The sequence below is a fragment of the Crocodylus siamensis genome, chromosome 8, assembly GCF_052110815.1.
Source record: "Crocodylus siamensis isolate JL-2025a chromosome 8, ASM5211081v1, whole genome shotgun sequence".
NCBI classification, from domain to species: Eukaryota; Metazoa; Chordata; order Crocodylia; family Crocodylidae; genus Crocodylus; species Crocodylus siamensis.
Window position 1 is genome coordinate 65,632,108 of NC_143402.1, and position 26,701 is coordinate 65,658,808.

At 41.0% G+C, this 26,701-nt stretch overlaps 2 protein-coding genes across 5 annotated transcripts in view; one reads left to right on the forward strand and one right to left on the reverse strand.

The window, feature by feature from the left end:
• Positions 1-20,724, reverse strand: part of MFSD11 (major facilitator superfamily domain containing 11) — a 33,863-nt gene extending 13,139 nt beyond the window's left edge. The window contains exons 1-10 of one of the 3 annotated variants that reach the window (XM_090060247.1): positions 17,868-20,724; positions 17,350-17,517; positions 15,510-15,565; positions 14,369-14,476; positions 13,856-13,935; positions 13,652-13,748; positions 12,647-12,705; positions 9,203-9,344; positions 7,192-7,232; positions 5,474-5,539 (exon numbers count right to left, since the gene is read on the reverse strand). In XM_090060247.1, the coding sequence (XP_089916373.1) occupies positions 5,474-5,539; positions 7,192-7,232; positions 9,203-9,344; positions 12,647-12,705; positions 13,652-13,748; positions 13,856-13,935; positions 14,369-14,476; positions 15,510-15,565; positions 17,350-17,445 (745 nt within the window). In that variant the 5' untranslated portion in view covers positions 17,446-17,517; positions 17,868-20,724. Of the gene's footprint in view, positions 1-5,473; positions 5,540-7,191; positions 7,233-9,202; positions 9,345-12,646; positions 12,706-13,651; positions 13,749-13,855; positions 13,936-14,368; positions 14,477-15,509; positions 15,566-17,349; positions 17,521-17,712 lie in introns of all 3 variants that reach the window. The other 2 variants (XM_090060246.1, XM_090060245.1) reach the window with 2 other exon arrangements.
• Positions 20,725-22,697: 1,973 nt separating this feature from the next.
• On the forward strand, positions 22,698-26,134 carry SRSF2 (serine and arginine rich splicing factor 2). Of its 2 annotated transcripts, XR_016443728.1 has the most exons (4): positions 22,698-23,253; positions 23,709-24,019; positions 25,079-25,188; positions 25,699-26,134. XR_016443728.1 is itself a non-coding variant. In XM_090059068.1 (3 exons), exons 1-2 carry the CDS (start codon positions 22,895-22,897, stop codon positions 24,010-24,012), a joined length of 663 nt encoding a protein of 220 aa, XP_089915194.1. In that variant the 5' UTR covers positions 22,698-22,894; the 3' UTR covers positions 24,013-24,019; positions 25,079-26,134. The 2 variants fall into 2 exon arrangements, 1 of the variants encoding a protein (XP_089915194.1); XM_090059068.1 differs by having other exon boundaries at positions 25,079-26,134.
• The last annotated feature ends 567 nt before the right edge of the window (positions 26,135-26,701 follow it).

The window sequence follows — 26,701 nt, forward strand, 5'->3', positions numbered from 1 at the left end:
ACAGAAGCTCACAGAGCAGTGAACTTTGGACAGCTTCAAAACAAACTGAAAGATTTTGGACATCAGCTGCTTTTGCAGCTTTGTGAGAAGCTGTACAATCCCGTTTTGCAGTACAGGCAGTAATGTTTAATATGAGCCAACAGATGGCAGCAGCAAGTTTTTACAAGTCTATTTTCAGGAAACTGTAAGGACCAGTTCCTGCATTAATCAGGGAACAATGCCTTTGATGGGAGATATGCAGAAGTAAGGACTGAAGAATCAGACATCAAGTAGTTTCTTACTTTGCACCACAGTAACACCTTCCGTCATGCTCCCAGTATACTGACTGTATAAGGGGGGGGACAACCACTTTGGCACGTGTGCCACAAATTAAGCCCTGAACTCTCCCCATGTGCCACTCCAACCCCCTTTCCCTGCCCAATCTACTGCTTTGCTTTCTGCCCCCTCCCCAGTCTGCCTATGCCCCACATAGCCTGCCTGCACCACGTGTGGTTGGCCACATTTGCTATGAAAAGCGAGTTCTTAGTTCAGGTTTTGATTTAAAATAGCATTTAAGACACAGCAATGTGATTTATCTGTCATTATAACCCAAACTATGAATATATCTAAGGGTCCCACTGTACTACGTGCCATACTAACAAGTAATACAACAGCCACCACTAGAACCAGTTTATGACAAGACACAAAATATGGATGAAATGAATAAATGTGGGTAGGGGAAAGGAACAAAGTAACAATAAAATTAGCATGTCACCAAGTGGCAGTGCATTGTAAGGAACTGAGAGAGGCAAGTCTTAAGGAGGGATTTGAATAAAAATACATTGGTCCCTTTACAGACTCTCCCAGGGTTATTTCCCAAGTATAATGGATGGAAATTGTTTGCATAAGGGCTGAATATTGTGTTATCCTACTGTTCTGTTATCATGAGTAAGCAGGGATTTGAAATTTCTATTTTAAATCACAGTGATCTTCACTCAACTAAGTCTACCTCCTCCTCTGAACATAGAAGACGGCACAGTTAAGATTGCTAGCTTTTAAAGTAAGTTAAAAGTAAAATGACAAAGCCTGAAAATAACACACAGAGACAATCCAAGCAAGGAAGTATGCTGCTGCTAAAGAATGTATTTAGCACTTTATTGTAGCAACATTCATTAGCAATAGTTATTTCAGAAGGCAAAGATTAGTAGCTCCCTCAGTGCCTAGGATATCTGATCTGCAGGCTTAGTTGTTCCTCACCCAGGGCCAGTGATCTTACTCAGTATTTTCACTAATAACCATGGCACATAAAACAGGGGTGAGCTAGTGAAATTTTCTGTTGATACACAGCTGGGAGGCATCGTCATCATCAGCAGCAGCAGCAAAGTAAAATCAGAATATCATATAGGACAAACTAGATGATCTTGGGGACAAGAGTAATAGAAATGGGATTAACTGTAACAGTACACAACATAAGGTAATGCAGTCAGGGACTCAAGAATTCCTGCTGCAATGGGGCAGCTCATCAACGGAAATTGACAGGAGACCCCTTCCCTCCACGCATGATCAATCACAGGATTGCCATGACCCAACAGTGGGATGCAGTTGTGGAAAAGGCAAACAGAATTCAAGGATGCACTGGGCTAAAAATAAGCGTTTCTTTCAAAGATAAAGAGATATTAATGCTATTGTACAGAATATGGGTGAGATTTCATCTAGAACATGGTGTATGATTCTGGCTCCTCCTTGTTTAAGAGAGATAAATGCATCCTGGGACAGGTCCAGAAACATGCTATTAGAAAGATGCTGGAAGTAGACAGCCTATTTTATGAGAGGAGAGTAAAAGACCTTGGCTTGTTCAGCCAAACAAAACAAAGGCTAAGAGGGAGATACGATCGCTCTCTATAGATACAACAGCAGGGAAAAATATTGAGAGAACAGCTACCAAAGCTGAATTGGCACAAGAACACAGGGGTATAAACTGGCCATCCATAAATTTAAACTGAGTGCAAAATGTAGTCGACAGACGCTATGTAATAGGGGCGAGAAATCTAGCAGACTTTTAAGGTGAAACTTAAGACGACATGACAGGGTTAGCTAAAACAACAAGGAATCAGACTCAGTGTCCAAGTCCTTTCTGATCCTCTATAAATTGTGACTGTATCACAATCACCTGGATTGGAAGAACCATTCTATTATTTTAAAAGTTTTCACTGTATCTTCAGTGCAGTAGCTGTATCTTTAAAGAGACTGAATTTGCATACAAAGATTTTTGAAAATGCATACTTGAATATTGTTATTTCATAATTTAATTTTTTTAACAAGAGAATTTGTAGGGTCAAAATTGTAGTTTGGAGTGTTAGCAGAATTTGCAGGTACCACTAGGTATTATTGGAAAGGGATCTCAACAGGGGTGGCCAGCAATACAGAACGATTGAGACAAACTGAAGATGCGAGACACTCGCCGTATGACCATCCTGCAGCACGCAAACGTCTGAAGTCACCCAGGAGTTTCCTCACCAGCACCTAACCTCTCAATCCCACACCCAAGGAGTCACAACTACAGATGTGGAATGAGAGACTGAAGAAAATACCTGACAGCAGAATAGAAAGACATTCCAGCAGCTGAGTTCTTACCGGCAGGGGCTGGCGAACCATGACAAAGGCAGTGATGTGTCAACTGCCTACAAACCGAGTTGGATGCTTCAGGGAATTAATGAAGCGGGGCTATACCATTGGTTCAGCCACCTGTGACTGCAGAGCCCGCTGCTTGAAGGCACATGTACAAAGAAAGACATTGCAAAGTACAGTAAATGAGCACAAGCACAAGTTACAAAATAGTCAAATGTGGTGCAGAGGTGCAAGAAGAACAAGGAGAATGCTGTAAAGGCAGTAAGAATCTTTCTAGTGTCAGAATAACTGATAAAGAAATCAAAAGAAGTGTCAAAATATCCAGATAGATGACTCCATAAAACTAGTGACATCCACATACAATGTTAAAAAAGCTATTCTAATTCACATTTAGATGCCTGAGAGATCCAACTTCTACATTTTAAAAATGTTAAATTAACCAAAATGATTAAGAGAAAGCTGAATTTACCAAACACCTAAGAGTTATCCTGCTTTTCTCATGCATGCAAATGCCAAACTTAATTGCCTGTCTCTTAAACCATATCATAGGCATGAGTGCACTGACAAACATCAACAGAAGTCAGACACATCAACCCTACAGTTAGAGATACTGAAACATTAGCAAGATTATCTAGAAAACCGATAAATGTAAGCAAGAGTGTGAGCAAGAGTACATATACACACACTTCCTCTCATAAATATTCAGCTGAAACAGTATACTGAATTAATGCAGTTTTCTTCGAAAATGGCAGCTGCACAATTGCTATGAAGAAACACTTAACATTGTTAATATCTCTTTACTTTATGGTTCCAACTGAAATTGAAGTCCTTCTATGCTAGGTTCTGCATAAATACACAGAAAGAAGGCCCATCACAAAGATTTTATCATTCAAATAGGCAAGACAGACAAGTGGAAGGAAAGAGGTACAAAAAAGTGGAGAAAAAGGACCTGAAGTCATGCAGCACGTCAACAGCAGAGGCAGGAATGGACCCAAGAGATTTCTGAGTGCTAACCAAGGACTCTCTGTCCATTTGCCTATGCTGCTACTCCATGCTAGGTTAATGTAACAATTTATCAAAGAGAGAGGTTCTTGAAAACAGTAATGGCACTCCTGATACATGAATTGGTTGCTGAGGTCCTGAGAGACCATGATCTGACATGGAAGGGGAATCTACAATGAGTGGTCACTCCTTAAGGACGTGATCCTAAAAAGCACAGGGGAAGTCCAATCCAGACTGTAGGAAAGGTAGCAAAAGGGCTGGGGACCCCCTTGGCTCAAGACGGAACTCATGCACCTCCTGAATCTGAAAAGAGAAGCTTATAAAGGGATGGAAGTCGGGAACTACCACTAAAGAGGATTATGTAGCACTGGCCCGCACCTGTAGGGAGTGGACCAGAAAAGCCAAGGCTGAAACCAAACTCAAACTGGCTATGGGAATCAAAAGACAATAAAAAGACAACAAAAGCAGGTACCAAATTTACACATGAATAGCTAAATGCCTTAATGAACGTGTAGATGCACTAAGACACATTAATACTATGTCAACTGACTTTGAATTAACTTTAGTCCCAAATTGGTCTGTGCACTGCATAATGTGCCTAAATTGCCTTAATGTGCATTAGGCAAATGTGCATTAAGTTTAGGCATGCATAAAAGCATGCCCACTGTCTGCTAGTAATGTACACAGAGTGAAGGTGCCAGTCAGTAAAGTGAAAGTGTCTCAGCACATCTTTTAAGTTAAATACAATGCCTATGCCCCTCCACCAATCAGTGGTGAAGGACGGGGACACCAGGAAATGCCTGCAAAACACAAAAAAAAAAAATCAGCACTTCATGCTGTGACCAAGCTGCGAAATTGCTTTGTCTTACTGCAACTTAAGTAGACCTCTGAAGTGCCATGGTTCCACACTTTGGATCTCGCTCAGAAACCAGCCCTGCACTTCAGGTTTGAATTACTTTGGTACAAGTGGCTACAATAACACTCCAATCCAAGAATTTATACTAAATTCACATTTTCAAGGTTTTCTTTGTACCTATGAGAGCTACGGACCACATATACCCATGATTCCTAGGCCTTACCTCAGCTTTGTCCAGGAGGCATCTGAGCCCCAGTAAGGGGAACCAAGTCTGACATACTGATCAAAGCATGCATGGTCACACATTGAACATCTGCATAATCTACTGTGGGTACGGTTTTTGTGGGTATTGGAATCTCAGCTTGGCAGAACTTGGCTTATGGAGACAGCCCCATTTTTTTTATTCCCCAATTCAAATCCTGCCCTAACTTTACTCAGAGCAAGTTTAAACAGTGCTGCTTAAACATATAGCACTTCTAGAACTGCAAACATCAATAAAATTAATTCAGTGACTACAACAGTAGGGAAATCTTACAACATTTTCCTAATGCAAACAGGACATTAAGACAAGGATTCCAACAGCAATCTCCTACACCTCATTACCAGCTCATTGCAGGCAGTATTAGAGGCCTCATCACCTACAGGTGTTTAATTAGTTATTAAAATTCACTGCAATTTAATTTCTTTCTAGCAGGATTCAACCTGCCCAGCATGGAGAGAAACTGTATAATAATCAGATTCATAAAACATGTGCAAGTACAAACTGGTTGACCCGGAACCAACTCCAACCACTCTTATTAAACCCAATGGTGTTCACAGGGTTTAGACCTCTCCTCACCACAAAAAATCCTACAGAAGACTTTTTCCGGAAACAGAGTACAAAAATATTATATACCCAAATATACTACTAGGATACTAAAACACAAGAATCCACTATCAAGGGGCAGGCAATTAAAGTCCAATAAAATTGGCTGACAATTTAATGATTGTGGTTTTTTACTTCATTACCTGTATAGGCTGTTGTAATACTAAGAAGTAGAATCTCTTTGGTGAGGCAAAGCTTCATAGATCTCTCTGGAAAAAAAGTAGAAAATCACTAACAATATTAAAGATAAGATTGTTTTTAGACTTTATTTTCTAATCTTCATTTTACAATGTTTTTATTTTAAAAGACTGAATACATTCTGGATTGAAAATTTCTAAATGTTTGCTAGGCTAAAAGCACTAATGAGTGGCACACATTTATTAATTGATTTTTTTCACATGTTGACCTTTAGTTTAAAAGCAACTTTTACTTACTCATGTTGTTTCTTCAATAAGAAACATTTTTACTTCCCTGAAGTGGTTATTCCTTTTAACTTTCACTCCTACTAATGGCCCCTCTCTCCAAGATTGTCTTTTTGTGTTACAATTACAAGTGTGTGTGTGTGCGCGCGTGTGGGGGGGAATCACAAATTTGCCTATCACAAATAATAAGCAATAAAGGAAAGGAAAAAAAAAAAGAGGAGGAAAGACGGAGGTACAGAAGAGGAAAAGAAATATGCAAGAGCAACAATCTACTACAATGACTTTAGAATTCAGTTGCCAAATTGACTAACACAATTCCCTCCATGGATGCTACTTTGCATCATTTTCTTACACCAGGTTTCAACTTTTGGATCCCCGAGTTTGTCTACATGAAGATGTCACTGTGTAGTAAATTAATATATAACACACTAACAACTCTATGCTCTATCTCCATACAGAAGTCCTTTATTTTTTTTAAAGAAAGACATAACCAAAGAGGGCTCTATTTTTGTAAGCACTATACTATTAAGTAGTAATAAGATAGGGATTTAGCTAGACTATAAATGCAATGTGAATGTAGTGAAAGCAGTATAAATTACCTCATGCCTTCTGCAAAAGGAAAAGCATGCACATAGGTAGTTATTACAAAACAGTTAACATGCAGCAAATTCACTCCCAAGCATACCTTGTACCGACTTGTTCCTCTCGTTATGCCATTAGGGAGAACTGTCTACATGATAACGTAATTGTGGAGTAAGGTGTGAATTTATAGCACTAGCTGCTATGTTCTAACTCAGCATGTGGACCTCTTCAAGCACAGTAAGTGTGAAAATGCTTACTGCACTTTCTTTGCTCTTTCTCTTGAATCCTGAGAAATTCAAGCTTTCATATCACATACTCTTTGCCTCAGGTCATGATACTTCAAAGGAGACAAACACTACAGACGCTCAGACTGATCTGGGACATGAAGATACTGGGTCTTACTATCGTATTAGTAACCAACAGGGAAACTGCGAGGGTTGTTTAGGAGAATAAGTAAAGAAACTGAAGCTTCCCAAGGCTTGTGTGCAGTAGAGACAACAAGGGTTGGAAAAGATGCAGTTATACCAGTAAAACTGCCCTTTAATTGATATGGCAGTTTTTGCTCTTGGAAGGCTGGGATAGAAGTTGATTTTACTGTGGCAACTAGCAGAGCTACAATCCTCCATAACACACATTTACTATTACACCAATAGTGTTCCTAGTAAAGATATAGCCAAGACAATATTAAAATTGTGTAGAGGGAGGAAAGGCTGCAAGTCTGTTGCCTCGCATTCTCAAAGTTTCATCCTTTTTTGAACTGCTAATTAAAGTGATTTGCAAGTGTGCATGTATATGAACAGAATCATTAGTCTGTTTTAATATTTTCAGAAGTGGTTCTGAAGTGGAATAATACTTACTAAATGCATCCACTGCTCTCGTCATTTTGCTTTGGGAAGACCTGGATAAATGCATTTTAAAATCAGAAAGATAAACCAGAGATAAACCTGCCTCAGCATTGAAGCTAATTCTATTTTCAGTTTTTGTATATTTTCTTACTGGTTATTATTAGCTAGAACGCATTAATGTCTAACAATTTTTTTTTGTGAACCTAAACCATTAGCTATAAGGTATTTGCTTACTTACACACATATTATATGGAAAAGTAACCTACTTGTCTCTGGGATTTTTATTTTTTTTTACTGGATTTGATTTCCTCACTATATTTGCTTTGGTCTTTCTTATGCCGATTATTAACAGCATATCTGTATCTGAAAATACCATTTCACGACTACTTTAGTGTTTCCATTTACCCATGCGTTTATAATATGTATGACATCTAAGTAATTTGCTAACAATCAGCAGCTAAATTAAATGAGAGCTTAAGACAGGGGTGTGAAACTCACCCTGGGCCCCAGACCAGATCCAAACCCCAAAGGCTCCTCCCAGGCCAGATCTGGGGGTGGATACCAGCAACTGCTGTGTGTCCACTGCCAGGGAAGAGCAGAGCAATATTTGGGCAGCAGCAGAGCCGTGTTCACATGGCAACATGGGTCCAAAGGCATGCAGCCACATCAGGCTGTGTTAGGGCAATGTGGGTCTGAAGTGCTACCATCCACAGCCATGTCCATCAGGGTCCAGGGTCCCCAAATTCTGCAGCAGGCTGTGCCCTGCAACTTCCAGTAGCCTGCTGGACTACTAGCAGTCTGGATGGAATGGTTCTGGAGTCTGAATCCAGCCCACAGGTCATATGTTTGACATCCCTGGCTTAAGAGATCTTTATAGGATAAGAAATTGGTCCGGTATGTGAAACAGCCCTTGCTATTGCAATAGCATGAAATCTTTTTAAACTGTTGGACAGATAATCTGTCTACACTGTAGTTGATTTTTTTATGGCCGATTTTTCCAAATCCCACCTAAAAAGAAGCCACTAAAGTAATAAAAATTTGCTGCCCTGCCTCTAGCAACAAACTAAAATTACAAACTAGCTCCCAACCCCAGTTAGCTACAAATAAACAATCACTCTATTGTCCTCTTTAATTCAGGGAAGAGGTGTGGATAAACATGTTAACTTGACCACCAGATACAAATTCTGCTAGGAACAAGCCGACTTAAAAAAAAATTCTGTGCTGGTAAGGCGGTCAGTTCTCTCTTGCAGGATAATTATTGCAGCCACAGAAGTTGATTAAATGTGTTCTTACAAAGGACAAAGTAAACATGCCACTTCAACCCGTTTTCAAATCTGCTGCATCTCCTGCATTGCTTCTATTCCCCAATCTCTTCCATGATCAGAGAGCAACAGCTAAGGTTTGGAGTCACTGGCCACATATACACAAGACTCTGACTGTGCAGTAGCATCACATCATGCAGTAATATCACATCCTCCCACTCCAGTGCTACTGCGTAGTAGTCATGGGCTACTGTGCAGCCAGCATCATAAAAAGCTGTTCCTCAGTGTGACTGAGCAGTAACTCCGGTTACTGTGCAGTCATTTAGTCCTTATTTATACAAGAACGAAATGGCTGCACAGTAACAACTGCTCAGTCAGCTTCTTGTGTAGACACGACCACTGAACCTAACACAGCTGGTCTGAGGCGGCAAAAAAAATAAAAAAGAGAGACTATCATGGACAAATATATGCTTAACAATGGAAGGAGGAGGTCAGTGACTTCTTCTAATACTCTTCAATGGAAAAACACAACTTGTACCCTATCCTACTCTCAAGGCAACTGCCTGTAAAGAAACCAAGTGATGTAATCCTCACTTCTTATGAGATGGTAGGGACTCTTAAAAATATCCTTAAGGCTTAATACCGTGTTCAAAACTTACATGCTTTGGGGTCAGAGAGATAAGCGAGCAAGAAGCTTTCCACAAAGGATTAAGAACACAAGTCTGGCTGAATGGTAGTGTGTTATTGTTTTAAGCACTTACAATGCATCCCCAAGGTTTTCATTAGTGGAATCTTCCTCCCCATGAGTATTTGACTCCTCAGGTTTCCGAATCAGAAAAAACAGAACAGTGCCCACAAGACTGATAACAGTTAGAGCGATGAAGACAGTTCTGCGGTCACCCTCTGTGGAAAAACAAAAAGATATCACAACTATGTTTGTCCTAACAAACATAGTTTATTGTCTAATAATATTGTCTAATTATTATTAGACCATAAATATTATTATTTATTATATATTATTTATTAATAATATTATTTATAAATAAATAATGTTGTCTAATAATAATTGTCTAGTTTATTGTCTAATAAACTATTTCTACCTAGCTATGACTTTCCCATGTTAAAACACAGAACACTTTAAGACAAGATGCACGTAATGCCTAGCATATAATTTGGTGCTGCCTAACTTACTGTGCACGTGGGACAAAATGTCCAAATGGCTAACAAATGCCTGCTTTAGTGCTGTTATACATACAGAGTGTTGGGCATGTCAGAGAATGTCACTTCCACTTATTTTTATTAACTCCTGTTATAGTCCCTCTATAGCGAAGGGCAAGTGCAGCTATTGTAGCACTATTCAGTACTGCATGCAAAACATCCTATTTCAAACTCAGAAGGATTGGAGACTACATCCCATTCTACCAGTGCTGTTCAGACTTCTAAAACAGCTTCCTTTCAAGACCCCAGGATACTATTGTTACACCATATGACACCATAAACAGCTGTAAAATCTAAAGGCTTTCAGCTGCTGAAATCTTACAGTTTGTCAAATGATACAATGCATATCTGGAGGGAATCATAGGATTGAAAGGCTCCTCATGGGTTGCCTAGTCCAACCTGTTAGCCAGTGTCGGATTCTTAACTAACAATTTATTCCATCGTCCTACTGTTCGGAAGTTTTTTTCCTGAAATGTAATCCACATTTGTTTTACTGTAGTTTAAAACATTGTTTTCTGCCCTGCCTCTGAAGCAAAGGAGAATAATTATTTTCCCTCTTCTTTCTGGCAGCCTTTCCAATATTTTTTAATGTTGCTATCATATTCCACCCTTAATCTCTTCTCTAAACTAAATACATCTAGTTCTCTCAACTTTTCTTTACACTCCAACTGCTTTATTAGCTGTCACTCACATTTGGATTATCTCCAGTTTCTCTATATCCTTCTTAAAATGTCATGCTTAGCACTGGACACTCCAGCTGAGGCCTAAGCAGTGCTAAGGAAGGATATCTCCTATGTATTATATGCTGTGCATGTTACTGCATTGCAAAGAATACGTTTTATGCACTTAGGGGCCCAAGGGCAATCACAATACCCATAACTGCATTTACATTTTTTTTTTTTTGTCACAGCATCAGAGTATAGAAGGTGCCTGCTGGTCCATATTCCTTCTGGAGTAGTTATTCTCAAGCAGAGTCCCTTGACACCCTTCCATGGGTGCTACAAAATGTCAGCACTGTTAGATGTGCAAACATGATTCATAAGATAAACCCATAGATCTTGAATAGGCATTGACAGTGTTAAAAATGTTCTGACCGACAGTGGTCTTTCTGAATTCTGTGCAACAGAAAAATTGCTCTGTTGTTTTTCTGCACTAAAAAAAAAAAGAGTGAAAACTAAGAGCTGGCATTTTTCAAGGGGTGCCTTGAGTCTTACGAAGGGTGCCTGGAGTCTGAAAAGGCTGAGAACCACTGGCTCTAGAGTAAACAATTTGTTTGGCACAGTGAAGTTGTTGCTGCAGAAGCCCGTCTGCCATTCACCAAGCCCAATCAGGCAGAAAAACTGCTGAGAAGTAGCTAATACTGGTTTGTGATTGAGAAACTGACTAACCTTTGAACTCCTACAGCTCAATCCTAGAGATACTGCCTATGCACTTGTAATGAACTTTCTAGGGGCTCAAAGGGGAACAGAAATAAATGCTATAAATTCCTTAAAAAACTGTGAAAGAACCCAAAACAAGAATGTAGGGGTGTAAGCTTAAAAAAAAAAAAATTGTATTACGTATATGTAAACCTACATGTGTAAACTATTCTTGTAGGATCCTGAATTAAGATCTAGGAAGGAAAGAGAAAGAGGAACCAATTTACAAGTGCGGTGAAATATTGTTATAATGCCATTAACCTTATAATGAAGTGGAGCAATAGTTTCAATATAGGATCGAGGACTTTTACACCACTTAAAAATTAAGGAAATCTTTAATGCGAGTTCCACTATAGAGTTGTATTCTGGGAAGATTTGCAGGGTTATTTTAATATAAGATGCATACAACTTCTAGTACTTCAAATCTAGTGTTCCCCAGTGCTTTCACCCAGTTTTAAGCTTTTACTTTAAAAAAAAAAGGGGGTTGAACCCATTCAAAGGTTGACTTTTGCTGTACTATTAATCCAGCCTGACAAAAACCTAAAATAGCTCTCTACCCAGCACGGTCTGCACCTGTGTCTCTCAACAGGGTGTTACCCTGGCAGCTTGATAATGGTCATTTAATAGTCAACATTTCACTCTCGACTCCTTGTGCTGTTTAGCAAAAACAAACAAACACTCTCAGACAACCTTGCCCCATATCCTCCTTGGTTAATAAGACTGTATATTCTATCCAATGTACAGGATTTTACATGGAAATTATTCCATTAGGTATTTGATAGTCTACTATAAATGAACTTCTTACACAAGTACAACCATTAGCTCCATTTAAAGTTCTAGATTATGCCAGTTACTTAGGTGACTACATTAAAATCCAGATTTTATTCTAATCTCAATATAATTAAGTGAATGTGTGGCTTACAACCACCACGTACAAAGCCCTTCCCTCCATTTTACAGTAAGTCAAGTGTTAGTGGCCTGTGTTGTGAGGCCCAGGTTCTACTAGCTGCCACTTTCACCTCCGAGTAACATGCACACTCTGCTCTAAATCCTGTATTTAAGGAATTTGATATATAGTAAAATATAGAATGTAACAGACACAATAAAAATTAAAATTCCAACAGAAAACAAACTTCAGTGAGACTGAGGGCTTATCTGTATGGGGTAGTTAAGCTGGAATAAGACAAGGTATGGATATTAAACAGAATAATTTTCACAAAACTCCTCTATGTCAACACGTTTATTCTAGGATAAGCATATTCGAGTGTGGAAATATTCCTGAATACTTATTGCAAAATAACTTATTCATCAGTAGCTATCCTGAACAATTTTCCTGTTTAGATAAACTCCAAAAAGCAACAGCCAAAAGGAACAGCGGCAAAAAAAAAAATCAGATCCTGTATTATGGGGGTGTACCTACTAAAACCAAAATACCCTCTTAAAATAAATAAGGAATATATCAACTAAGTTACAGAGATTGCATGCCATTTTCTATGTTTCTGAATGCTCCCTACAGAGAAGTAGCTATTTTTACAGTGTATAAGAAACATCAAAATAAATCATACAAACCTGATATATGGGTTTTTCCTTGCCAAGCCAAGTATATATAGAGATTTCCAAAAAACAAGCTGCGGACATCAGAAAAGGGAACACAGGAATTTGGTATTTATTAGGATAATGTAACATTTACAAAGAATAAAATACAAATAAATTATAAATACAAAGTATAAGGCACAGCTGTGAAAAAGGGCTAGGGGGAACCTTTCCTCATACTGTCTCACTGCTAACCCTACAGCAATAATTTAACATTAAATTGAGGATTCCCTTTCATGAGGCTACTCTATTTGTTGCAAGGATCCAAGATAGCATAAGGAGTACAGAGGCGGCAAACTCAGGTTATGGGTTACCCTCTGCAACATTTGGGGGCTGGAGAGGTGAAAGAGCAGCTGACCCAAAGCTGCAGAGATCAGTCTTGCAGTGCTTCTTCCAAGGGGCCATTCTTGTTGCTTGAGGCCTGTTTGAACAATGCTGGACTGGTTGGTGATCACCCTGGGAAATTCTGAGTGTCTAAAGATAAGTTCCTGAACATCTAGTGATTCTGAACAGTGATTCACTACAGCCCTAGAATAAAAAAGTTTCCTTCACAGCAGACAATACATTTTACTCATGCTGAAATAGCATCAGTTGTGCTTCTGGAAACTACGACAAAATGGTGCTTTTCTAATCCCTGAATCTGCTGCTCACTGCAGTCTACAATGATCACCAATATATATTCTGGACATGAGATATTTTGGCTTCTCTCCTAACAGGCATATGCCTCAAGGCTTATGTTTCTATACCAAACAGTGGGGATGTTAGCACACCAGAAGGAGAGGCCTGCAGTATTTAACTTCTGTTTATTATTAAGAATTGCACAGCACTAACAGAAATGTCATCTCCAGCTCTTCCTTCTGTTTCATAGCCTGTGAGCATCACTGAAGTACTTTCTCAGAATAAAACGTCCCTTGCATGCTCACTATACAAACAACAAGAATGAGCATGAACAAATGGATCAATTTAACCAAGGAAAATTACCTGAACTGTAGAAGTGCCCAGAATACTCCACTATTTCTTCCAATGGTGTTTTCATCTGAATTTATTGTTAGGCAACTTCCCTGTGCAGTCCAAAGTACTGAAATTCAAGCAAAAAGTTACTTTTACTTCTTGTTGAGCATCTGAGAGATATATATGAATGTAGTAAAGAAAAGCAAGCAGATACAGAATAACTACAATACTTACCAGCAGCTGCTATCCCAATGAAAACAGAAGCAGTGTAGAAGGCCCACGTGAAAGGCTGGATAAAAACTGCAATGTATGCACTAAAATATAACAGGTCAGTTTATTATATACATACTAGATATGGACAATATCCAGTGTATTATGCTCTTTAAAAATTACAGATGCCGCTAACTATCCTCTAAGCTAGTTTTGAAAATAATCCAAAGTTTAAGAGGCAAAACAATTGATTATGCTAAAGATATACTGATACTTCTTTAATGGAATCATTAAACTGAGACTAGTGGTTAGTTCTTTACTCCAAGGTCAGCCAACCCTGACAGTGCTATGGAAATAGCAAGCTCAGTTTCTGGTGGGAGGGACTGCTTGCAAGTGACACCTTTGAAACTATATTGTGTTCTGCCTGGCCAGTACCGTTTCATGCAAAATGCAGTACTTTTGAAGCTGGAGAACCAAACAGAAAAGCATTTGCTGAACACGAAGCAGATATTATTGATTTAAAAAAGTATTACTTACCTATAAAATATACCACTAACAAACATGGAGATTTGCGGTCCTACTATAGCAACCACTGAAGGTGAAATGAGATTTGATGCAGAAAACACTCCATAAATAATGGCCATGCTACAAAAAGAAACAATAAAGATGAGTTGGAATTTAAAATTAAATTTGAGGTGCTGCTAAGTGTAACTGATTATTTTTCAACAAAGACTTTCAAATGATTCCAAACTATTGGAGTGAAATACACCCCTAGGAAAGGTAAATGCATAAGCTTTCTAATCTAGCCACCTTTCCCTTTCTTGTTAGTTACGTTAATATGTTTCACCTTATTTTAACAAAGAAACATTACTCTGTAGGGACCTCCTGGGAAAGAGTGTCCAGTTCCCTGAGATCACATTCAAGTACATCATGCAACTTTGACCATAAATTTATGAAGCCTCATCTTAAAACTAGTTTTGCCTTTTTTTGTCCCCACCCTTCCTCACCAATTTCTGATTCCTCGCTTAATTTTAAAACTTCTCATTCAGGACTGTCTACTACCTATTTTTGTTCCTGCTAACTTTGTTCTTTGTCTTAAATTATATTGTAATGCATTATGGTAGTAAACAAGCTTCTTATGTGATTGCACAGTCCCTTGCAAGTAGGTCCCTGATCATGACTGGGACTTTGGCTCCTAGGGGAATGCAGTAGAAAGAACTGGTTTCCACAGCTCTGCAGTCTTAATTTTCCTCCTGTTTTTCTGACTGTTCTTTCTAAGCATCTCTTGAATGAAATTCCCCCCTGTAAAGTGATCGACACAGGCAGACCCTGTGCTCTGTATGGGCACATGGAAGCACACAGGCACAAAGGTTGGTAGAACCCTAGCCTTACTGAGCTGCTTCGTTTTCAGCAATGTTTACATTGTCTTCACAGCCTGGGTTAAAATCAAAGCATGCAATTAAGTAATGGCATTTCCCCCTAAATTTCCACACATGTGACTCAATGAAATAGTAAGGAAATCTAAGAGTAAATGAAGGCATTTAAAGTATAACAGCAATAAAACTTTCCTTAAATGTGTTTTAAAGAACAAATACAGCAGAACAATATAATCACTAGAGTATTCATGAAATCTGATAAAGAGAATTGGCTCTCTTAAAGTAAATAATAAGTAAATTACCTGGTATAGCCACTGCCATGAAAATCTGTGCTGTTTAAATTTGTGATAACTGTTTGCTGTGTGGAAAAAATTACAATATAGAGAAAAATTAATATAGAAAATATGATAATATGACATATGATAAATATGAAAATTCCTGACACACAGATCAGAGTTAGAACTAATTATTAGTAAGTGCTATCAAGAAACTAAAAGCTGTGTGTATTGATATATTAAACTTAATAAAACCCACATGAAGGTTAATATTATACCCACTACATAGTTTGGAAACCTGAATCAAAGCTTGGTCAGACTTAGAAGCAGGGTCAAAACCAGGGCATCAGAATTTTGCCTCCCATTCCCTACTCTTGTTACGCTCGCTTTCTCTCTTGCTCATACTTCCTCAGCTTCAAATGTAGCAGCAAGGCTGTCTTTGTAAACCGCATTGATTAGTTAGCTAATGTAATGAAACTAATAAAGAAAAATATGTAAAAGTGTGACCCTGCAAAATTCAATCGCTCACTGTAATGTGTACATTTAACCTAGCATGGGGACAAATTCTGGTATTACACTCCTTGTCCATCTGAATAAGTACAGCAGAAAAAAAACACAAGCTATACTAAAACCAGACACTGCCTTCCTATGTCCTCCCTCTGCTGCCTTGTGTGTGTGAGAGTTTGGACACCAGGCAACTGTAATTTGAATCATGACAACTAAATCTTGATTCCTTCACTTCAAAACACTTGCTACCATTAAGTGTAACAGACGCTTGGAAGGGAGGAGCTATGTCTGAAACAATAATTAATACTTTGTGGCTCAGCAGTTCCTTTCCTCTACACTCCAAACCTCAAAGCATTTCACAAATTATTAATTAAGCCCTACAAAACTTCTTTAACAGAGAAGGTTGTCTAGCTCCATTTACAAAATGGAAATCAAGGCATAGAGGCATAAAAGGTGCACAGACATCTGCAGAATTAGGAATTAAACCCTTATTCCCCAAGTCCCTGATCAACCTTCTGCAATTAACTATGTAATGTAAAGAAACCTTCTTAAATCTACCAAAAAAAGTTGTAGGAAAAGAAAGAATCTAAGGCCCATAGCCTGAAAAATGTTTAGGTGCCTCCCTGTCACTGAAATCAATTTAAAACAATGACAGTTAGGCTCCTAAGGCAACTTTGAGGATCTGAACCCAAACATGGTAACAAAAGGATTATAATAAGTGTTGTAGTAAAAGCACAATCTTCTTGCACTGGTATGCTCATTAGTTTTACTTCCAATCTTGCATTAGGGAAAAGAGATACAATGGCAGAAAATTATTTACTGAGAAGCAAGGCGACTTAGCAATTCTATCAGTTGTGGCAGGCTACTTGTAAGATACTATATACAAATACTTGCAACGTCCAATTTGAAAAGAATGCAAGCCTAGGTATGACTAATTAAAATAAGAGAAAATAGGGACTATGGTTAAGAACAACAGCATCTTGTGGGGATGCTTTGAAGGGATTTACGTAAGAATCCCAGAAACATGTTAAGTTTCAGTTTAACCAAACCTCTGGACAGACAAGTGCCAAAGCAGCTATTATTCTGAAGTTCAAAGTGAAGCCATTTAATAGGATACAGTCATAAATAGCCATGCGCTCTTTCATAATGGGACCAATTCACTACTTTAATCACTACAAGAAACACATTACATGTAGTAATGTGTTCTTTGTACTAAGTACCTATGTAGGCACTGTATAATATAGTCTCTCTCACACGCTGTGAAACCTTTTAGCAAAACAACCCATAGAACTGGGGTGCTAGGAAGAAAGGAGAAATGTTGGGGTAGTGATACAGGTTATATATTGATAGTTGAACTTACCGCAACATTTCCACATGTTTGGAAGGCAGTGAACATAAACATAAAAGCCACTCCTAAAATAATTATGTTAAAAAGCTTTTTCGATTCAGAGGACATTTTCTCTTTTCTTCAGACGTCAGCTACTGCCTGGAAAAGCTCTAGTTTTCTTTTAAAGGTCTCTTTTAAGTTCTGCTGAGAAAACAAAGCCATGAAGAAACCCAGAAAAAATGTTATTTCAAGCCAATTGCTAAGTGGTCAGAAGTATTCATCAAAAAATTAAGAGCTCTAGTACACTGCACTTAATATTAAATAAAACTTATAGCCATAAAGAACACTATAAACAATAGACTAAAGAACTGCTAAGAAAATTAAGATTCTCTCTACCTTCAATATGAAGATAATAGAGCAGACTGTAGTATACTACTTCGTGACATTGCTTCCCCCCGAAAGAAGTAGTTTTCCACCACTCGAGCCAGTACGTCAGCTCACTTTTTGGCCATTGCTCTGAATCAGATTTTGGTCAAAAGTCATTAAATCACCTGACTAAGGAAAGAAAAGATACTGGTATGTACAAGTCATTTCCATTCATGCTGAACAGGAAATAAAGACGGTGTCACAATCCAGGTCAGCTGATCCAGGCTATAAGAAAACCTATGTGCATTATGGGAAATGCAGTTTCAGCACTTCTCCTTAAACATGGCGGATGTTCAATATTAATAATCTGTTTGCCATTTCCACAAAAAGTATTCAGTAACCACCAGGCAATAACACATCTGCCAAGAAACCAAATCTCTCCAAAATCTCATAAGAACACTGTCTTGGCTTCTGCTTTCTAACATGCAAAAATAATTCAGAAGTAAAAAATGACAATGCTTAGTGTGTCCCCTCCATACAAACGGAAGAAAAGGAGCTAGTTCATCGCTACTGACACAGGCACACACTCCCTTTCTGTTTCAGTTCCTGTCACTCACTAATTTACTCCAGAGAGGAAATAAAATGGTTGCCTCTGCAATCATTCAACATATAGCTTCCTAATGCCTCCAACATACACTAATTATTAGCAATTAAATATACTGATATCGTTATTAAGTTTTGTAAACATTTTGAAACAGAAGTAACCTGTAAGGGCAGAAAATCCTTATCAAAAAAGCAAGCAAAGCAGAAAAAGAAAGTAAAGCAGCCTGCATTACTTGTTTTACTACTTCTTTTTATTGCACTTAAAAGTGTTTGTATTACAGGAGCATGCCATTATGATTGGGATCTCAGTGTGCTAACCATAGTACAAAGACAGCAGGAAAGAAATTCAGGTCTAATTTAAGGAAATTACAAAACTCAATAATTTCAGTGTCACCAGTATTTTATGTGTTTCCTGCCAAATGGGGCCTACCCAGAATCTACTACTCCAAAAACAGCCCAAAAGCTGTTATGACTTATTCAGTACTTCAAAGATTTCCAAACTATTTGTTTGCAAAATTGTCCAAGATTTTATTTTTCAAACTTCATTGTTACATAGGGAAGCCAATGGGACTACATACTCCTGTGACTACTGATTTGTATTGGCTTCAAAGTACTGCTCACATGGAGCAGATGGAAGGATCATTGCCTTGGTTACTGGACTAAGGAAAGACAATCCTCAACCCCTCTTCCATATAATTAACACTTATATTAGATTTCTAAGTGAGATGGCAGGGAGACTCCCTCAGCTGTTTTGATGGATTCATTTTAAAACAGATTTTAATCTCTTTCCCGATACGGAGGATTTTTACAATGTGATTCAGTAGGACATTTATAATCATGCTGCTGCTCTGTGAAACACATAGCAAAAAGCAATAAAACAAGAAACAACAAGAAGCAACACATTTCCTTCCTTTAGATTACTGTTGCATGACATAGTCATATTCCTATTTTATGCCAAAATTACCTCATTACACATGCTTTCCACTCTTACACAAAGTATTTACTTAACAAAATATTGCAATAAGAACAATTAAAATTTCACTAACCACATTCAAAATCTCACATTCACACCGCCATTACACTTAAAATTTGAGATCTCTAGAAAAGCAGTCTCTTGTCCTTTTCAGCTTATTTTACGTTTATTTAAACAAAGTAGTGTTATCAAGGACACAGTCATACACCTCTTGAATGCTTTGTGTAAGAGCTAGGTATTATGATTATTGTGTGGCTGGTATCATTAAGAAAACAATGCGGCCAAACTTCCCAGTGTTTCTCTATTGAACAGAGTTAAATGTGAAGTAAAAATTCCAAGTGACAATCTACACCAGCAAAGGTGCTACAGCACCCTGGGGTGCCAGCGAGATCCTTTTAAGGATGTCACAAGATGCCATATAATATTCGCACTTAGTTGGGCCAAACATCTCTACACATGATACACAGGATAAACCAGAGATTTCAAACACAAATCCATGGGTCACAAATGTTTTGACTGGGATGATCCAAGTTCTTGCAACAGAAAATCACTCTACTATTTTTCCCACAGTCAAAAAGCAAGTAAAAGCTAAGAGATGGCATTTTCTAAGGGCTGCCTTGAGTCTAAGAAGTCTGACAACGACCAATCAACTCCTGCCATTGGTGGGAGCTACTCACTACAACTGGTATGGCCACTTCATAGTACTGGGGCAATGAGAATATGAAATAAAATGGATAGAAATTTTACTTTACAGCACCATACAACCTTGCTGAATTGCAGACATGCTGTCTGGGGCTGTGCAAAATTTCGCCAGTAGTTTCACTTCGATGCCACCTCGAGCTCGAAACAGCAAAATCAAAATGAAACAGAGCTTTGAAACAGCCTTGAAACGAAATGAGGCAAGTTGAAATGTTTTGAGAAACAGAAACTAAAGTAAGGCCAGGGAGGGGGAAGAAAGGGGGAGGAATACTCTCGTTACTGACTGTGTAGCTGGCCAGTGATGGTCATCCTTTCCTGGGGTCTCTTCCAATCCCAGTGCTCTGGGGGAGGGATGGAAAAACTGAATAAAAGGCAGCACTGTTTGACCTGCCCTGCTTTCTGCCTTGGTGTCCACCTTAATGCACACACCGTGCCACCCACCCATGTCACAAGTTTTGTCTGTCAGCAGCTAGAAGTGCAGGGCCCCAGAACCCAGACTCTCCCTGCACCAATCTCCTTGACAGCTGGCAGGCTTTGTGGCTGCAGCAGGGGTTGCAGTTTTCACCGTGCTGTGCGTGCACGCGCACACACGAGTTTTGCTTGTCTGCAGCTTGAGGTGCACTTTCCCCTAAACTCCTCTTTGAAAGCTGGCAGGCTTCGTTGCCTCAGCAGGGGCTAGCAAGCCTGCAGCTTTCACCCTGTCATACATGTGACATGAGCTTTTTGTTTTCAAGACTTCAAGGTACAGTTTCCCTGAAACCCCTGCACCTATCTCTTTGAAACTTGGCAGGCTCTATGCCCTCAGAAGGGGCTACCATACCTGCAAGTCTCATCCAAATCAGGCCAGAAATGGCAAAGTTATAGACTGTTTTGAGGCTCCCCATTATAGCCTAGGGACGAAACATCAAAACAGCCTCAAAACAGCGAAACTGTTTTCACCAAACGGAACAGCGGTTTGGAATCTAAATGAAATTTGAAACAAAACGCTGTTCTGTTGAAAGGCAAGTCGAAACAAAACAGCGCTGTTTCACGCAGCCCTTGCTGTCAGCCTGAGGAACACCCCCCCTCCCGCCCAGGTACAAGGGCTTTCCCAATGACTGGCCACCAGGGCCGAGCAAAACAGCACTGTTTTATTTCGACTTCTGTTTCACCGTTTCGATGGGACAGCGTTTCATTTCAAGTTTCATTTTGTTTCAGAAGCACCGTTCCGTTTCATTTTGTCAAAACTGTTTCACTGCTTCCACATTTCTCCCGTACGCTATAATGGGGAAGCACGAAACTGCCTATAACTTTGTCATTTTTTGATGATTTGGATGCGAACAGCAAGGATGGTAGCCCCTCCTGAGGCCATGAAGCCTGCCAGTTTTCAAGGAGATAGGTGCAGGGGTTTCTGAGAAACTGCACCTCAGGCTGCTGACAAGCAAAACTCGTGATATGGGTGACACCGTGTGCGCGTTAAGGCGTGCCGTCGCTGGCGCTGGGACCTCTACACAACATGGTAGGAGGCGTCCTCCTCCTCTTTAGCCTCAGTCCAATCCACCCCTTTAAATGACAACAGGTAATAACTCAGCAGCACAGTAGCACCAGCAGCACCTTAGGCAACAAAATAGTCACAGTCAGCATCAGAGCTGTCCTTCCCTGCTCACCCACCTCCCTGTCCTTACTTTCCATTTCCCTGCAGGCAAGCTCAGCTTCAGCTTTGAATCTCGAAACATTTTGACTGCTCTCATTGCCTTTCGAGGCTGTTTCGAAGCCCTTCGCTTTGTTTCAAATTTGCCATTTTGGGCTCAAAATGAGTCCAAATGGAACAGCCCGCGAAATTTTGCACAGCCCTAAGGGCCACCCACCCCATCCAGAAACCAGGGGAAGCTCCAGCCTGGCGGCAGGGTGGGCACATGCAGGGGGAGTCCGCGTTGCACAACCAGTTCTGCAGGTGCATGAGGAGGTCTCCTCCTCCCACAGCACTTTCCAGGCAGGACGTTCCTCCAAGACCTTTTGTGCCCGTTTTCTGCGGAGCTTCCACGCTCCCACGGGGAGTTTTGCCCACACACGGCAGCCCTCGCCGGGAGGTGGGGGTGCTGGGACACGTGCACCCCCTGCCGTTACACGAGCCCTGTGGTCAGGTGAGCGCACGGAGGGGAGCCAAGCATCTTACATGACCCTGGGGCCGCGAAGGGCACATGCAGCAGTGAGGCGGGGACGTTGCAAACTCGCCTCATGTGGCAGGTGGGAGGCCCCAACACGTGGCGAGAGGAGGAAACCAACCCGCCCCCTCCTCCACCTCGATACAGCCCCAGCAGCCGATCAGTCAGCCGACCCCGCCGCACCCACCCGCCCCAGTTGCTCAGCCGCCATTTTGAATCGCGATCGCTCCCTTCCCTAACCCCGGCCCGACGTGTCCATTTTATTTCCCTTCCCCACCAACAGCTCCGACCCCGCCTCGCGGCTTTATTCAATCTGGGGGGCTGATAATAATTTTTTGGCACGCATTTCATTCAAAATTTCCCCGCCTCGGACAAGCCCTTCCGGGTCACGGCGAGGCCTCCTCCTCCTCCCTCCCCCCAACCCAACGGCCTCTTTGCGCCGCGGCTGAAATATTAATTGTGCCGCAGCTTTTCCTCGGTGGCCACTGAGCGGGAAGCTCGAAGATTTAAAAAGGAAAAAAAAAAGCGAGCTTCCCCCAAAAAAAGTATCGGGGGCGCGCGCGGGCCCAGCGGTTCGCTTCCGGGTCGCGGGCGGGCGGCCATTTTGTGGCGTTAAGTCGAAGGGCGCGGGCAGCACCTCGCTCATTTCCTCGTCAGCCGTCTTCAGAGGAGGTCCCCAGTTCTGTTTCTCCTTCCTACGACCGGTCGCTTTCCGCCTCTCCGGCCTGATCTGCTAGCCTGAGCCTTTCCCCGAGCTGAGCCGAGTCGAGCCCCGCGGGGGCCCCTGCCCGCCATGAGTTACGGGCGGCCGCCCCCCGACGTGGAGGGCATGACGTCCCTGAAGGTGGACAACCTGACCTACCGCACGTCCCCGGACACGCTGCGCCGCGTCTTCGAGAAGTACGGCCGTGTGGGTGACGTCTACATCCCCCGCGACCGCTACACCAAGGAGAGCCGCGGCTTCGCCTTCGTGCGTTTCCACGACAAGCGCGACGCCGAGGACGCCATGGACGCTATGGACGGCGCCGTGCTGGACGGCCGGGAGCTGCGCGTGCAGATGGCCCGCTACGGCCGCCCGCCCGACTCGCACCACAGTCGGCGCGGGCCCCCGCCGCGCCGCTACAGCAGCGGATACGGGCGCCGCAGCCGCAGGTCAGCGCCTGGTGGGGTCTGGGCCTTGTAGGGAGGACACACGCCCCCTTAAAGCCAGAGGGGACGGGTTAACTACACGTGGGGGGCGAATAAAGAGGGGAAGGAGTGAGGTTCCTAGCTAAAAGGGGGGGGGGTGGATTGCAGCATTGTAGGGAGGCTGCACGCTCCCTTAAAGCCATGGGGGACAAATAAAGATGGGAGGGGATGCCCAGTGGCCTCTGAACAAGTGGGGGGGAGGTGACCAGCGAAGCTTCTGCGGGATGGGAGAGGAAGCTGGGCCCCTGGGAAGGGGGGCAGGGGGGTTCAGATAGGCGCGAAAGCAGCCGGAGCCACGTGGGATCCCCAGGGGCGCGCAGGGCCCTCCGCCGCTAGGCGTAACCGCTGTGCAGGCCTCCACCACTCGCCCAGGTGGGCGGGAAGGGAGCGCGCCTAAGCAAGTGTTTCGAAAACCGCAGCCCCCGAAGACGCCGCCGCAGCCGGTCCAGGAGCAGGAGCCGCTCAAGGTCCCGCAGCCGGTCCCGCTACAGCAGATCCAAGTCGAGGTCCCGCACGCGCTCCAGGTCGCGCTCCACCTCCAAGTCCAGGTCTGCCCGGAGATCCAAATCGAAGTCGTCCTCCGTCTCCAGATCCCGGTCAAGGTCACGATCCCGGTCAAGGTCTAGGAGCCCTCCACCTGTCTCGAAGAGAGAATCTAACTCCAGGTCGAGGTCTAAGAGCCCCCCTAAGTCTCCAGAAGAGGAAGGAGCTGTATCGTCTTAGAAAAATGGTAAGGTAGCTAGGGAACAGCACTGTCCGCATGTTAAATTCGTTTTAGCATTTAAGTGGGTTGTTGGGTAGTTTAGAGTATTAACAAACTGAACCAAATGAATCCTAATGGGGAACCGTGCTTTTCATTTATTTGGTTAGGGATGTAAGTACTAAAGGACTTCCTTCAAAAGACACGTTTTTGTGGGTGTTTTAGATTAATGGCTTGCTTTTAATAAAATACTGTATGAGACCTATAAATGAAAATGACTATTTCTTACTGTATTTATCCAACATCTGCATTTTCCCCTTTAAAGCTGCGGTCTCCTGTTTGCTAAAAGAATATTGACCAGTATTGCAGATTTTAACTGATTTGGCTGATCCTCCAGGGACCAGTTTCTGTGGGCGTGTATTGGAGCAGGTTTGTCTTTAAAATGTTAAAGATGCACTATCCTTTGGTACTGGAAAAGTGGCACAGGGATGGATGTTCTGACTGGAGGTAACCGTCTTTCTAGAAGCAGCAAATGCACGAAGATTGATGAAAACCAGGTTTTCCTCCATTCCACAAAGCTTTTGAGGATGCATTGGGTGGGGAAAGGATAGTGTGTCTTTAACCCCTCAAACTGTTTGGTCCTGTTTTTTATTAAAAAGGAAAGGGCCTTTAGCTCTAACATTAAGTTGCTGTATTGGATGTAGTGATGTTTTCCCACATTGTTTTGAATGTCAATTGCAGACTAAATAGTTAAGTTTATATAAAGTATTAGTTTTCTGTAACATTATGTTAACTTATTCTTACTCAGGCTGAATTCAAGTTAAGTGCTTTGACTAACAGCCTGATCTCTACAACAACTCTAATATATTAAAGTGATAAATAAATAAATAGTACTGTTAATATCTAACCATTCAGTTTAATTTGGTCTTTGAATTGGACCATGGGGGGAGGTGGAACACCACAGTCATGCTTAAAACTTAATGAAACCTAGACCAGGGCATCTGAAGCTACTAGAAGTATGTCCGAAGTCATCCACATGAGGTATGTGTTATGAAAACTTCGACTGAACTTTTCTCTCTTCAAACCTAGATGCATCAGACAAATGAGAGATCTACGTAAAGGACGCCTCTGGGAGAAGATGACTTGAGTCTTCGGTCCATTGGAGAGACCCTTGGTACAAGCAACCAGCTATTGAAAAGGTTATTTTGTAACATTTGTCTAACTTTTTTTTTTTACTTGTTTAAGTTGCGCCTCAAATGGCAGATTTTACATTTTATGTGCCATTTTGTTGCTGTTATTCAAATTTCTTGTAATTTAGTGAAGTGATCGACTACCGATTTCATTATTGGCTTGGATATTTGAGGTAAAATTTCATTTTTGTTTATATAGTGCTGACTTTTTATTTGAAATAATACACACTGGTAACTTGCTGCCTCAAGTTTCATACTGAGGAAACTGCAGCCATTATGCTGAGTAGCTAACTCTGTCAAGAAAAGTGTTCTCAATTTTGGCTTCATTTCTTAAAATTCTGCAGAGCATCAAATTAAACTTCGTTGCAAATGCTTTATGCTTTGAATTGAAGTATCTTCACATCCAAATTCATAGAGAACTTTTTTCGGATGACAGTTGACTTTTTTTTTTTTCTTTTGAGAGGATTGTTTTATCAGACTCAATTCTAATCTCTTCTCTTATGTATTTTTGTGCACTAGGCGCAGTTGTGTAGCAGTTGAGTAATGCTGGTTAGCTGTTAAGGTGGCGTGTTGCAGTGCAGAGTGCTTGGCTGTTTCCTGTTTTCTCCTGATTGCTCCAGTGTAACGATGCCTTGTCGTGCAGAAACAAATGGCTGTCCAGTTAATTAAAATGCCTGACAACTGCACTTCCAGTCACCCGGGCCTTGCATAAAAATAATGGAGCATACAGTGAGCACATCTAGCAGATGATATACACACCTTATTTTTTCCAGAATGGTAAATCTTACCATCTTCATGTATGAACTTGCATATGAGAATTATAATGTTAAGAAAGCAGATGGTTCATTCCTTTGTAAGTAACTGATTGGTGTATCTTTCGCTTAAGACATTCTGTACTATAACCACTGTCTCTGTAGTTTAATATTAAACTTTTTTTCGTGTTAATTTTTCTCAATTGAATGTCTGAGTCGCCTCTTCTTTTAACCTGAAGATTTCTGCAGCTCGTGTCCACATCTAATGCCAGTGACAATATAGGGTTTAAAAAAAATCAACACATGGGGTAGCTATTCATATAGTTAAAGGCAACTTTTAACTCTTACACTTGCTTTCTCTAATTTTGTCAAAGAAATGTTAACTGTTGAACACAATGTCTTTTGAGCTCAAAGCAGTGAAGGCAGTTTTTGATCTGGAAGTTAACTGGGTTTTTTTGAACTTTTGAACTGCAACCATCAATACCACTTTGCACCAGATATCTTGGTGCATTGTTCAGGGTAATGAATTTATACTTAAACCCACTACTAAGGTACATAAAAACAGCTAACTATCTCAAAAACACTTTTTCGTATTTAAAGTTGGCTACGCAGGAACAAAACCTTTATCTGACTGGCCCAGGAAACTCCTTACTGTTCCTACCCTCTTCCCCAAATGAATATTTCATTTCCCATAGTCAGTTAAGTAATCAAGCTTATGTGTTTTCCCTTTTGGGAGCTACAGGAAACTCTTGTCCTGAAAAGGGATAGAG

Excerpts from the sequence above, each read along its gene's own strand:
- SRSF2 (XM_090059068.1), top strand. The coding sequence starts at position 22,895 with ATGAGTTACGGGCGGCCGCCCCCCGACGTGGAGGGCATGACGTCCCTG. Across the intron at positions 23,254-23,708 it reads TACGGGCGCCGCAGCCGCAG|CCCCCGAAGACGCCGCCGCA; the intron begins GTCAGCGCCTGG and ends CGAAAACCGCAG.